This window comes from Procambarus clarkii, chromosome 67 (assembly GCF_040958095.1).
Source record: "Procambarus clarkii isolate CNS0578487 chromosome 67, FALCON_Pclarkii_2.0, whole genome shotgun sequence".
Lineage (NCBI taxonomy): Eukaryota > Metazoa > Arthropoda > Malacostraca > Decapoda > Cambaridae > Procambarus > Procambarus clarkii.
This window is the reverse complement of record NC_091216.1, coordinates 30,855,566-30,869,567: the sequence shown is the minus strand read 5'-3', so window position 1 is coordinate 30,869,567 and position 14,002 is coordinate 30,855,566. Positions and strand designations below refer to the sequence as shown.

The following is a 14,002-nucleotide window of genomic DNA, read 5'->3' as shown; positions in this document are numbered from 1 at the left end:
CTGTATATATATATATATTTAGTTTTTGTGCTTGGCCTCGAAGCATTGTTGATTTAACAATATACATTAAATATTATTACTAGCTCTTCAAGATTGTAACTTGCTTAGCTAAATAAATCTGGGGGTTTAGTCTCTGAACCAATTATGCTTCTCTATAACCCTTTACACTACTGCCCATAAGGCTGGGTATGGGGTCCACTACTGCCCACAGGATGGGTATGGGGTCCACTACTGCCCACAGGATGGATATGGGGTCCATTATCGCCCACAGGATGAGTAAGAGTGCATAATTTATACAGTCTCCGTGGTGTAGTGGTAAGACACTCGCCTGGCGTTCCGCGAGCGCTATGTCATGGGTTCGTATCCTGGCCGGGGAGGATTTACTGGGCGCAATTCCTTAACTGTAGCCTCTGTTTAACGCAACAGTAAAATGTGTACTTGGATGAAAAAACGATTCTTCGCGGCAGGGGATCGTATTCCAGGGACCGTAGGATTAAGGACTTGCCCGAACCGCTACGCGTACTAGTGGCTGTACAAGAATGTAACAACTCTTGTATATATTTAAAATAAAATAAAATAAATAAATAAATAAAAAATAATGAATGAGCAAAACTAAAACTATGTTCAGATCTGGCAACATTGACCAAACGTCACCCACAACAAATTTATTCACTACAAACATTTAACGACTATGCTGGTAGTTGGCAATTATTATTATTTTTACATATGCTGTCTGCATTGCTATTAGTGTATTTTCGAAATAATGCAACATATTCGGCTTTTCGCGGTCCTCCACTAGCTAAGGTTTGTCCATGTGGTCACTCATTCAATTATTAAATCGAACCATGCTTAGACTGTAGCTATTTTATTATTATTATTATTATTATTATTATTATTATTATTATTATTATTATTATTATTATTGCAGCATAATAATAATTATTATTATTATTACTAACAGTCTTAGGTACAGAGTAATGAGCTGAATGAACGAGTGACACATCTACGTTGAAGTCACGACATATATACATACTGTACATACATATACACATATATCCTGCAGTGTGGGGATATAAATGTAGACGGCAGGACGCTTGTTTTCAGTTAGAGAATGAAAGGTGTGTTTCCTAGGGGCTGGCGGGCGCGGGCCGGGGTTCAGAGCCCGCGCGCGCCATTCACTCTTCCCGCTCTGCGCCCACAAGTCGCTCACCCTCTGGGCGGGAAGGTTATAGGCACCTTTCCTTTCACCTAGCTGTAAGTATCCGGGAGTTAGTCAATTGTTGTGGAGTTGTAACATGAGGAGGGGTTAGTAGGCCCTTGGTAAATCCAATGCCTTTTATGTTTGATGCCTCCAATATTGTGTTTTGTAACCGATTTTCAATGTATGTATCTTTACCTGAATCAACATGTTATCTGTCTTATGTTGTTCATTTTATCTTGTGCTGTAATACAGTATTGGCATCCTAATTGATGGTTAGGACCCTTTGTATATTCTGCGACACAGATGGTGCTAAATAGTCTTCCGGGTTTGGTGCCGTCTTGTGATAATTACTTGTTTCAATATGAATTTTTGTTTTTGGGGTATTAAATTTAATTTTCATGTTTTATAGTTGTTATTCTCTTCGTTTCTCATCATCATTCCCAAACTTTTGTATTAAGATTGTCTTGATGATGCTTCTTCGTTGGAACTTGAGTGGCAAAGTATTTCTCACCTTTGGTTTTCGTCTAATTTTGTTATAAGCTTCCAGTGTAACTATTAGCAAGGACATACAACCAAAATAGTGCGTTCATGTAAACAATTAGGCAGACTGGATGCATTACTATCCTTCATCTAAGCTTTAGTCTTAGAATACCAGTGTTATCATCACCACTACCATCTTCTCTGACCACTAGTAAAACCTCACTTATTGCTACCAAAATGTATTTGCTTCCACTGCACCTTAACTACTACTACATCTTTCTACCCCTGTACATCTACTTAATGCTTCCATTTATCCATACTTCCACTTCTTTGCTTAGTTTCTAAGCTTCCCACTAACTTTTGTCACTATCAGTGATGGCTAGGATATTCAACAGTTATACAAAAGGATTGTGTTGGCACACTGTCAGTTTAGTGATGTTGTGAATGCTCTAGAGAACAAGCTGCTTAATGAAAACCTCATTGGGTTTTAATTATTAAAAATATCTTAAATGCCTACTAAATTAATTACTATATTGCTCATTGATGCATAATATTGCCAAACCTCCTATTTAGTTTAATAAATACTTTGTGACAATTTCAATAGTTCTTCTAACACAACCTTCCCAGTTGATTGCCTCGTCTATGAAGCCTTTTTGTGTTTGTATCCCACAGAGCCATCACAGCCAGGCTGATTCAATAACTAAAGAGGAAACTTGTCAAGCTCTCTTGAAAGCTCCTAATCTTTGTATGGTAAGCCTGTCATTCTTCTAGTATGAGATTGCAAGGTAGAGTTTATAGGGCCCAAAACAAGTGTACGTGTTACAGCATGGTACAGTACAAGCATCTAAATGATATACTAAAATGTGTATTTTTAGATTATTTTGCCTGAAAGATTGTGCATTCTAGGGGAGCCCACAATTAATGCCACAGAATACTGTAGCTTCCTAATATTTATAATCCCATGTACTGTGCTAATAATTTTAAGTCGAAGAAGGCAGGACAGTTTCATAGTACTAAATCATAATAGCATATTCTGTAACTTGTTTCATGACTTTACCAACTGGGTTGTAGCGGATATGTGGACCTGTGGCCCACTCCAAGTAACAGCCGGTTGGAACAAGTTATCAGGAGTTGAGCCTGGCCCCAGGCTGGCCTCGGGGAGTAGAACAACTCTGGGAACCCTCTCCAGGTATGCTCCAGGTATAACTTGTTAATATGTAACTATTGCACCTAATCAATTTTAAACTACTTGTATGTTCCTAACAATTTTGTACCTATCTGAGTAACTATTAGTATCAAGTGAAAACTAAAAAGTTTAAATTGTAATTTTGCAGAATTAAATATTCGATGTAATTATATTACAGTACAGTAATATGAAAACAATCATTCCAAAGGATGTAACACTCACTTATTCTTAGATTTATTTGATATTTAATTTGTCTGATAAGCTTAGCATATTGCAGGGTATAAGTATGGGTAATACACGTCAAATTTTTATATTGTGTACTGTATTGCATCTTTTATGACTGCATTATTATAGTAAACAGTAGGAGGATACACCATAACCATAAAATATATAGTATAATAAGATGGATAACCTGAAAGGCCAAGCATTTGAGCTAAGTATGTGTAACAGGTTTAATTTTCAAAGGACCAGTTTATTGAGGTAATGATATATTTGTGACAGATAAGTTTGTAATACAGTACTAAATTATAATCCTCTTCATAATGCAGCCAATAAACAGTTTTTAAAGAGGTGTTTGTAAAATGCAAAGAATCATTTTTATTTAATTAAATATTGAAATATGTTACAGCCAAGCAGAGAATATCGTTGGACACATTGAATACTGTATAAAAAAAGTTCATTAAATGTGGTACACTATATACAAACTATGAATAAAAATTGTATGGAAGGTTTTTAATTAAGATAATCTTACAGAATTGATTACGGTACCAAATATCTTCAGTAAGATTTAAATCACATCCATTTTAATGCTGGCAAATTGATATAACTATTTCACAACATAAATCTAACCAATGTTAACTTTGATACAAAACATCTTTAAATGCTATTGCAGAAATAGTTTTTTGGTGACCAGAGTATTCACGCTTAATTTCGCCAGTTTCTACAGACCACAGTCTTGCAGTGTTATCAGATGAGCCTGTAAAAAAAAATATTTTTAAACGGGCAAAGCAATTTACTGTTTTACTTTCTACTTTTGTTTTAGCAATTTACTTTCTACTCACTAGAAAATTCTTACTGCATATGAACGTCACAAACTAAGAGCATTTATAAGGATAGCTCATTTCTGAGCAAGGTATTCTACTGCTCCTATATGTATGTCAGCCTAGACGTATTTGGATTTCAGAATTCCTGCAGGATCATGCAACTATTTTGATGCAACAGTCTTGTTTCAGCTATATTTCCCCAGGAAAAAAATGGGACAACAAAATAATAGAAATTTTTATATATTTTTTACATTATTAGTAGCTCAGGCACTGACAAAGACAGGACTTGCTAGATATTCCAGGCACACGGGAGGCTAAACTCTGGAGACTAGAACCCTTGTAAGTATTCCTTGTCCCCCCCTCCCTAGATGAGGAGTTCCCAGTGGTAAATTAAAATATAAATTGGATAAGTTTAAATTCAGAAAAGACCTGGGAAATACCGTACTGGTTTGGAAATAGCGTTGAAGATTTATGGAACAAATTACTCAGTAACATAATATTGTAGACATGGGATTGTTTAATATTTTTTGTTTTGTTTTGTTTTGTTGGGGACATGAAGCCTGTGTGTATATATACTTTAAGCTTGCATCAAGGTCCCCTGAATGTTTAATTATTAACCCTCCCCAAGATGCAACCCCACAACAGTGCCTATTTACTGCTAGGTGAAAGGAAACATGCCCAACCATTTCTGTTTCCCCCAAGATTTCTAAATGTGAGTCGAGAACGAAGCCATCTGAACTATGAGACCCTTGTAGACATTAGAAGAAACCTGAAAACCCTGCCTAAAATGCTATGCATGTTAGTGGCTTTACCTGAATGTAAAAACACCGATGTTATGTACTCTCAACAAACCCAATGTACCTTCTTGTATATAAATAAATAAATAAATAAATATACATGAATGAGTATGTAAAGGAGCTGCCACACAAAAATCTCATTGAAAAGCAATGATCTAGAATCATAAAATACTCAACCTCTGCAGAAAAATATTTTGGTGAGTGCCAAACTATCAAAACAAAACTCTGGCAAGCAGTTAATTATTCCATTAAACAACTCTCTCAACCATCAACTGGCAGCCCGGTCCACCCCACTAACATGGGGAAACGAATAGGGTAAAGAGTGGGTGGAGCTACTAAGGTGCCACCCTGAAAGTGTCAATTTCATTACACTATACCATTTCTGGCCATCATTTACCTCCCAGTAATTCTCTTCAGTTTCACAACAATGTCTCATAAGGAAACTAATTTTATAATCAACGCAGAAATACAAGCAGTAAGGGATTTATCCATTGGAGGAGTAGGCATAACAGGACCCAGGCAAAGGTGCACTGGTGTTCAGATGTGCATTACATGGTCCATCATTACACAGTCTATGGGGATGAGCCAGAACTGAGGTGACAGGCTTCAAGGATCCAATTGGAATGCCAGAAGCTCTGATTTTGGTGGAGAACATAGAAAAAGAATGCTGTCAGTGCAGTACACCTCTGTAGATTATGTACACTAGGATAGGTAATGGGTTGGCTGGCTAAAACAACCCAGCATACTCAGAAATACAAATTTAAGAGCATGGAAACCCAGAGCAAAACTGGAGGAAAAGAAGACAATAGCTATAGAACCTAGGGCAGTCCCAGAAAGCATCCCTTTGTAGTCACCAGGTACATTGTACTATGAATCCCTGGCTGAACAAACTAGGCTTCAATGTTCAGAGGACATTGATGACACGGTGTGCAGCTTACCAACATGATCACCTGGAGCAAGAACCAGCAAAAAATGCAGCCTACAGTGTACAATTATCAGAGGATGCTTGTAAGACTATCTTGCAGCCTTACGCTTATGGGGCATGAGAACACAGCATGTGATTGTATTGAATCCCTAGCTCTGTGCCACTGAGGAGGCCAGGTTCTGGCTCTGGTCTCCAGTAGGCCAACAGGACTCCTATGGTTGATGTGACTCAGCATGGGAACCCTTCTCAGTAAGAAGGCTTCAGGGAGCCACTGGGGATTTCTTCAGAGAAAACTACAGTATATACAATACATACACAATATACTATATTAAAGCAAAAAAATATAAATAAACCTTTATATATGGTTACTTTAAATTACCAGCTCCAGGAGTTGGAACTGAACACTATACATACCCAAGCTTATTGTCAGCCTCCAACTTTACAGGTCTCACTTGGCAAGTACGTTACATAGCACTACAGTACTTGCACATGGCTGACTTGAAACACATCGTCTCAAGAGGAACAACCTATAGAGGAAGATAATTCTGAAGGGAAGCAGCCTTTACCAATAGAACCATGGAAGAAAAATAATCCCCGGTGGGGCAGTGATAACACAATCATCAGTCTAGGTTCCATATCTTGCCTGGGAAAGATTGAATAGGTGCCAATCCTTAACAGTATGCCTCTGTTCATCCAGCAGTGATTGGGTACCTGGTTATTAAATGATTGGCAGGTCGTGTTCCAGGGAAACTAGGCTTACCACGAGCTATGGGATGGGAAAGCTCTCGGTCTGGGGTACAGGAGCCAGCAGTTGTCTGTTCCTGTACCCCTGTGTAAAAACACAAAAAAAAAAAGAAAAAAAAAAAAAAGAAAGAGAAAGGGGGGTCATCCTTAACTAAGACTAAGGTAGTAGATGGTAGCAAGAGGCACACAAGATGAATAGTATACTGTACATGTTTGTGAAGTAATAAGTATAAGCTCCAACACTGAACAAATAAGTCCAAAGAAAACTGAACACTTTTATACAGCAGTTGGTTTACACAGGAACAAGACACAACCCTACTTGCCAAACTGAATGGCTAAAATGTGTAAACTTAAAGCAGCATTTACTAAAATGTTTGAAGACAAACAAGTAAAAAAAAGGTCTTTAAACCCCATTTTTTTTCCTTTTCCCCCATTATCACGGAGATCTGAACCTTTTCATCCTTGGCACTCAAACCAACAGTTCATTTACCTGTACTGAAATAATGTAGAGTCCTCATGTTGAACATGTGACAAGATCCTTGTGTCAGACCATGCTACAATTACAACACTAGTTAAGAAACTTACTCCTGCTACCTACCTGTTATAACATGCTGTGAATCAGCAGAAAAAGCAACATCCCACACCCATCTTTGGCTGCTGTCACTCAACTCTGTCATCTGAGAGAAATCTGCTGTCTTCCATATACGAGCGGTGTGGTCAGCTGATGTTGTTACCATCATACTATAAAAAGTGATTCAGTCAATTTAAGATCCATACTTTATTCATCACAAGTTAAGGGGCTTTGTGCTAGAAAAATGTTTTCAGATTTACAGTTCTTTGAACTTTAGCCTTAACACATAAACATGGTTACTACAAACTGTTTTAAACCTATCATATAACAAATAGGTAATATACAGAATACTGTAATTAAATCTGTTTCAGATTTACAAATATTGTTGCAGAACTATTCTGATGGTATCACTGCAAAGGCCAGACACAGTTCCATACATGTACAGTATTTGGGCAAATTTCTAATTTGTGTATAATATGTGAAAATGTCATAAAAATTGGATGAAAACTAACAAACAGAAATGGAAATTCTAGAAAGTTGACAGTTTGAAATTGTAATTTTCCGGCCAAACATACAGTGTCACAAATCCTCAAGATCCATTTTAATTATATAACTTATTTTGTAAATACTTTTTAATGACTTGTATTTAGTTACCGGATACAAGATTTTTTTCTACTAAAATAAAAATAAATATGTATCCAAGCAATTTAAGGACCTCTGATTTAGCATCCTGCTGCAATTAACAGCAGGTTTCTAGACAAGTATTTGGATCCTCATTTACCAAGTCAAGATCCAGTAAAGGTGGATTATGGTTGCTATTAAATTTACCGAGCTTGCTACTAGGTAAATAGGCAGCCATTATCATGTTTGTTGTGATACAACTTTGCCCCTGCTAGGCCAAGGCTTTCCATACTTTTTTTTTGGAGGAGGGGGGGGGGGGGAATGTACCAATATTTTCCTGGAATGACTATGGGAAACTACATTTCTTTTCCTGCAGCCATTTGTGGGACAGAGGAATGTGTGTGTGTGTTGGTGGTGAGAGAATGAATGTGCCTATGTTAGGGACAAGAGTAGGGGGGGGGGGGAGGGAGAGAGAAATTTTGATGAGTGCAAGTACTCTAACTTAGTACAGTGCCCAACATTGTATTCACACACCTCAGAGACAACCTCATTCAAATAACATAAGTGGATTTGTGTGAATGAAAGGATTTCTCTCCATAAATACCCAACAAAGCCACCATTGTTGTTCTACATGATTTCCAGCATATCAAATATAAACAAAGAAATTAATGAACCAAGTTTTACAGTATTTATAACTGGCAATAAGGATCTTACGTGGAATCGGGGCTAAACTTGACTTTGAGAGCATAGTTGTTATGAGCTAGAAGTGATCTTGTTGGTGTCAGGTGGATGGGCGTATCACCAGTGCCTCCAGAAAGTCGCCACACGTACACTTTTCCTTTATTATTGACAGCAGCCATGTACGTTCCTTCAGGGTCTATGGCAATGCTCTGAATACTACCATCAGGCTCTGGTATCTGTAAAATAAATATTGAACAGTTTTTAATATAAATTTCTGCATTTCATTACAGTATTTCTTCTTTCACTAGTGTTATGACCCATTGTATGCTATAACTCAGTAGCCAAGGTTAAGAGTGTAAATTCTTGGCCTCTTAAACATCATTTTTAAGTTGAATAAAAATAAAGCACTGAATGAAATAAAATGCCGTTTTCTGGTTGGCCTCTCGGTAGCTCCCCAAGCTTAAGTATTGTTGCTGCTGAGCCTTAGGATATTGCACTATGCTAGTACCTCCAGGTCTCGCTCAAGTGATTGCTCAAGCACACTGGAAGTCACAACAAGAATCTGGATATCTCACCTCAACATGGTAAGGGTAGCTTGGGGATCAGAGATCAACTCAAGACCATGAACAAATACATGTGAAAGAATAACTGCAATAAAGTAAGCAACTGATTGAAGGAAAATAGTAACTGAAGTAAACAAGACAAAGGATTTTGTCACTGGGTAAGTTCCCTTCCCATAAGGTGCTCTACTCCCACCAGACTGCAACACAGGTCACCCATACTCCCACCAAGCCATGCACCTCATTCACCTTCAATATTTTTATAACATTACCTTCAAAGATAGTTTTTAAGAGCCAGTTGAACTCTTAGTGGATTAATATCAACCTCATAAATTACCTGCAAGTCTGAAAAACACTAAAATGGCAGTGAATTTAAAACATACATGAATTTAAAACACCTACCAATTGTTCATTGTGTTCAGTTTTCACATCCCAAATATGGATGACTCCTGACTGGTCTCCAACAAATAGCTCTGCCTGGTTGGGGTGAAGGCAGGCACAGTTGACAGGGGTGCTTACTTGAAAAATTCTAGACACATTCAGGTTATATGACCTGAAAAAATAACATGCTAAATATTAAATATTATAAAACATTATCTCTTATAAAAATATTATCTCCTCTAACTCATCCATGACAACTTAGAGTTGAGAATTATTCCAAAATATAATACTGTACTCATGTTAATGCACAAACATTTATTTTGTATAGTCAGCCCTAGCTATTCACTAGTCTGGCATCTGTAAAAATGTGCTATCCATAAAGTGTTTATTTTGTACAAAATCTCACAAAACAGGAGAGGTGGTTGACCAAACCACACACTAGAAAGTGAAAAGATGGCGACGTTTCGGTCCGTCCTGGACCATTCTCAAGTCGATTGTGGACCCACCAGGTCCACAATCCAGCAGTGAAACCGTCAGTGACTCCAAGGTGTATTAACAGGATTATAGGAAGTAGTCACATGTGGTAAAAATGCTTGCTTCTTTATTGACAGTAGAGGAGCGTTAGTCTTTAAATAGCAGACGCCCAGTTTACTAGAATATGTATTGTTAAAGAGTGTAGAGAGAATGTTAAGAAATTAGAAAAAACTTGGTATAAAGTAAGATTCATGTAGATCCCTTCACATGTGGGAATACTGTTGAATGAGGTAGTTGATGAGATAGTGAAGAGAGCCACAGAAAAACTCTTGTTGATGTTGTATGTCAGATAATCTTGAAACAAATAAATACAAGAATCAAGATGATCCAAGAGGGTGAAGAAATGGTAAAGAGCATGGCAATGGTGGACAGTAGTAATACACTTAAGAATTATTCAATAATAAATACAAATTCGTCCTTCACCTATGGTACAGGAAAGTCTACTTGGAACGATTCAATTTACATGAGATTAAGATTAGGAAACAAATATATTTGGCAATATGGTGTTGATGTCAGTGAAAAAGATTAGGAGTATTAATTATGTATGCTGCACACCCACACCTTAGAACATTATGTATTAGAGTGTCAACTTATTGATAACTATAGAAATAAGGAAATAAGTAGTGTACCGCATCAAATTTTTTGGATGTGTGATAATGGTATGACAGATAGTATACTTAGAAGCTACAAGAATTTTGCCCCAAGAGTCTAACACTTATATGCTGTGCTTACTATATTAACCTACAATGTTAAATGAGATTCTTGAACTGTGATTTGTGTATTTGTACTCGCTGAATTTGTGCACCCCTTGAGGGACTTGAAGTAGAGGGGGGTAGAAATAGTCTAAGCTACTCTATCCCTTTGAGATGTATTTTTTTCTTGTCTCAATAAACATACTTGAACTTGAATATAACACAAAATTTATTTTAATTTTATTTTGTAATATGTACAAAATATACTTAAATTTGTAGCTCAGCTCCCAGGTTACCTATCTACACCTACATGTTCACCTACCTCATTTTTGATAAATAGGTCTTGACAAGAAACCTCTGTGTTACATTAATATAAAATTAATGCAACATGTCATGCATAAAAGATTTTTCTCTATTCATTTACCAATTCTTACAGATCTTTTACTAATTCTTAATCTAGGTCTTACACTACTGCAAAAAGAATTTAACAATTTAAATCTTTAGTGACAAGCTTTTAATGCAGATTTCATTACCTCAAGTCCCAAATTTTTGCAGTACAATCTTCGCCTCCTGTGAACATCCACTTTCCATCTTCCTGAAATCCAAGTGCTGTAACATTCTTACTCACTCCTTCATAGTTGACAACAGGGTCCTCATTTAATGTTTTAAGGTCATACATGCGGATGTGTTGGTAACCAGCTGCTGCTAACATGTGACGGTCAGGGGATATCTCCAGGGCATTTACTTGCTAAACATGTGGGTTAAGGAGTAATACAGTACTATATTACTTAAAATCGAGTAATGTTATCCCTTTAACATCTGGGAAACGGTACGAGGTGTAAACAGTGTGAGCATATAATGCAAGATTTTCAGATAATTTCAGATACACCATGTGTACAGGGTATCTGAAATTATTTAGAAGCAATCCAGAGCACATAAAACAACAATTATTTGTAAGAAAAGCAAGACAGTTTCATGAATCTAAGATAGTGTCAGATAAAATATAAGTAAACATGTAAAAAAAAAAAAAGTCCTTGTCAAGGCCACTAGAGAAAGAGAGTGGCCTTCAGGTAAATTCAGTTCCAATCCATTTAGGAAAATGGGCCATATTGGAAAACTTTAGCACTGAGGAACAATTTATTTATATATATATATTATATATAAAAAAAGGTACATTGGGGGTTAAGAGAGTACATAGTAATGATGAATTTACATTCTTGTAAAGCCACTAGCATGCATAGCATTTCGGGCAGTCTCTAATTTTAAGTCTGAAATATAAACCCCTTGCTAACCTAAGGAATATGAATGGTGGATACAAGCCCACAAATTGCCTACGAGTAACTATTAAAGTACAGTAGTCATAAAGGATACAGATTCAGGATGTTTGAGGGTTCGTTGACAAATCCCACTGTGGGCCTGCCATAACTTGATGGTGTGATCGTAGCTGGCGGTTGCCAAAATAACTTGGCTTGACGGGTCATTGGCAGACATTGTTCATGAGAGCTCCCAAGATATTGTAAAAACCGCACCAAAGTAGGCGGAGAATGGTCCCGTTGAGGTTTGTTTACTTCTTCTATTTACAGTCTTGCGGCTCTACAGCCAGTCAGCTGGAGCGGCTGGATTCAATCTCTCAAAATCCGGATTGATAATAGTTTAATAATTACCACCTCATGGCTAGAAGAAGGGAACCCTTAGTCTCGGAGAAAAGCACACACAACGCATTAGAGGGGATTTTTAAGTCCCCTCTAATACTGTTTCAATGTTTTATTATTATTACAGTATATATTTTATTATTATTATAATTTATTTTATTATTATTATTATATTTTATTATTAAATATTTTATTATAATTATTATTATTTACTAATATTATTTATTGTTATAATTATTTAATATTATTATTTATTATTTATTCTTATTATTATTATAACATCAGGGCATATGGGGGCTTTGACAAGCCGCCGGCTTCCTATCCTCGTCGAGGCCATTATAGTGTGTTAGTGACCCTTCAGGTAAATATATGACTTCATTTGCAATTCACAATTGAGAACCCCAGGTTCGATTCCCAGGCGAAACAGAAATGGCTGGGCACGTTTAAAATTTAATAATTAATTCCTTTCACCTAATACAAATCTAAGGCTACAAATTTAAGTATATTTTGTACATATTACAAAATAAATTAAAATAAATTGTTATATTCTTGGTGCCAAGTGTTAAACCTCCTAAAAATTGCCTCTACCATTCCATTGTCACACATCGATACAATTTAATGTGGTACACTACCTGACTTGTGGGTTGCATATGGGGGAAGGTCACTAGTTCGACCGAGGGTAAACCTAGACACAGTTGGGTTCGTTCTCGACTCGCAATTCAACCCGGCTTCAGACCAAGTCCATTCCATCCAGTGATCGACCCCAAAGATGCATTCAACAATTTTAACATGCTGTTCATTCAAAACAGGAATTTTCTCAAATATAAATTAATATTATATATTAGCATATTTAGGCACTGATTAGGTTAGGTGTTTAGGTTATGTTGGAAATTATTTGTATTTGTAGTATGTTGGTGAAGCATTTACAGCATTGTGGTTGGAACAAGTCATCAGCGAAGCACTTGTTCCGGAAGTGCTCGGACGTCATCAGTTATGAGTCGTGTGTAAACTGTTTTTCATTTATAAACAGGGGGTTTGGTTGGTGCATGGAATGAACTTTGACCTTTGACCTTTGTTTATGAGGACAGGCTGTGCAATTGGGAATTCCATGTTCGAATCCCTAGCGGGACAGGGACATAAATGGTTTGGCGTGTTTCCTATCACCTAATATATCTGTTCATTTAGCAGTAAATAGGTACCTAGAAGTTAGCCAGCTTGTTGTGGAGTTACTTCCTGAGGACGGTCAGTTCGATCTTGGGGTGGAGGTGACTTCGGTATAATCCCAACATGTATATACATAGTGGCTGTCTGTCCCCCGACACAATGAATTATTACTGTTATTATTATTATGTATATGCACACAATTCCTGTTCTAGAGGAGAATTATTAATTAAATTCTTTAATTTTTTCACGTTCAATTACAGTAGCGTAAGGTATGTGAATAGTTCGGCTGGCAGAGTTTACATTTGGTCAGATCTACTTAAGCAGGTGGTGAAAACTCCATGAGGTATGTGTTTATTTTCTCGTACTCTTGAAGTGATATCCAACTTCTTTAGAATCAACAGATGGGCATTGTTCTGCATTGAAACTGCAGAGACAGGTGGTTGAGCAACAAGTCCATAGCATCTCTGGCATCTGGTGCTGCTGGAATCTGTGGTACATGTGAAATATTCTTCTGATGCTAGTCCGTGGCTGAATAATTCTTAACTTTGTTGTCTTTGGCATATCGACTATAGTAGGCTCATTAAGGCCATGACAAGTTACAAATTTTTGTAATGTTTGAAATGATGAAGGAATTAAAACTATTTTAATGCATTACATTCCAAATTGAGTCATTTAATGTTGACAATGATGAAAACTCTATATGAGGTATGCAACCGATAGACATTGGAAGACTGAAATCAAAACTTACCCGATAATTAAATGAGATTAGT

At 36.8% G+C, this 14,002-nt stretch overlaps 1 protein-coding gene and 1 long non-coding RNA gene across 2 annotated transcripts; one reads left to right on the top strand and one right to left on the bottom strand.

Annotated features, from left to right (window-relative positions):
- The first annotated feature begins 1,168 nt into the window (after positions 1 to 1,168).
- On the top strand, positions 1,169 to 13,855 carry LOC138355484 (uncharacterized). The gene is made up of 3 exons (XR_011223947.1): positions 1,169 to 1,254; positions 2,354 to 2,431; positions 13,493 to 13,855. It is a non-coding gene; the product is annotated as an uncharacterized lncRNA (long non-coding RNA).
- On the bottom strand, positions 3,339 to 12,056 carry LOC123767568 (MTOR associated protein, LST8). The gene is made up of 6 exons (XM_045757310.2): positions 11,788 to 12,056; positions 10,950 to 11,164; positions 9,212 to 9,362; positions 8,283 to 8,485; positions 6,975 to 7,117; positions 3,339 to 3,843 (listed from the first exon to the last, which is right to left on the bottom strand). Exons 1-6 carry the CDS (start codon positions 11,905 to 11,907, stop codon positions 3,722 to 3,724), a joined length of 954 nt encoding a protein of 317 aa, XP_045613266.1. The 5' UTR covers positions 11,908 to 12,056; the 3' UTR covers positions 3,339 to 3,721.
- Positions 13,856 to 14,002: the final 147 nt, after the last annotated feature.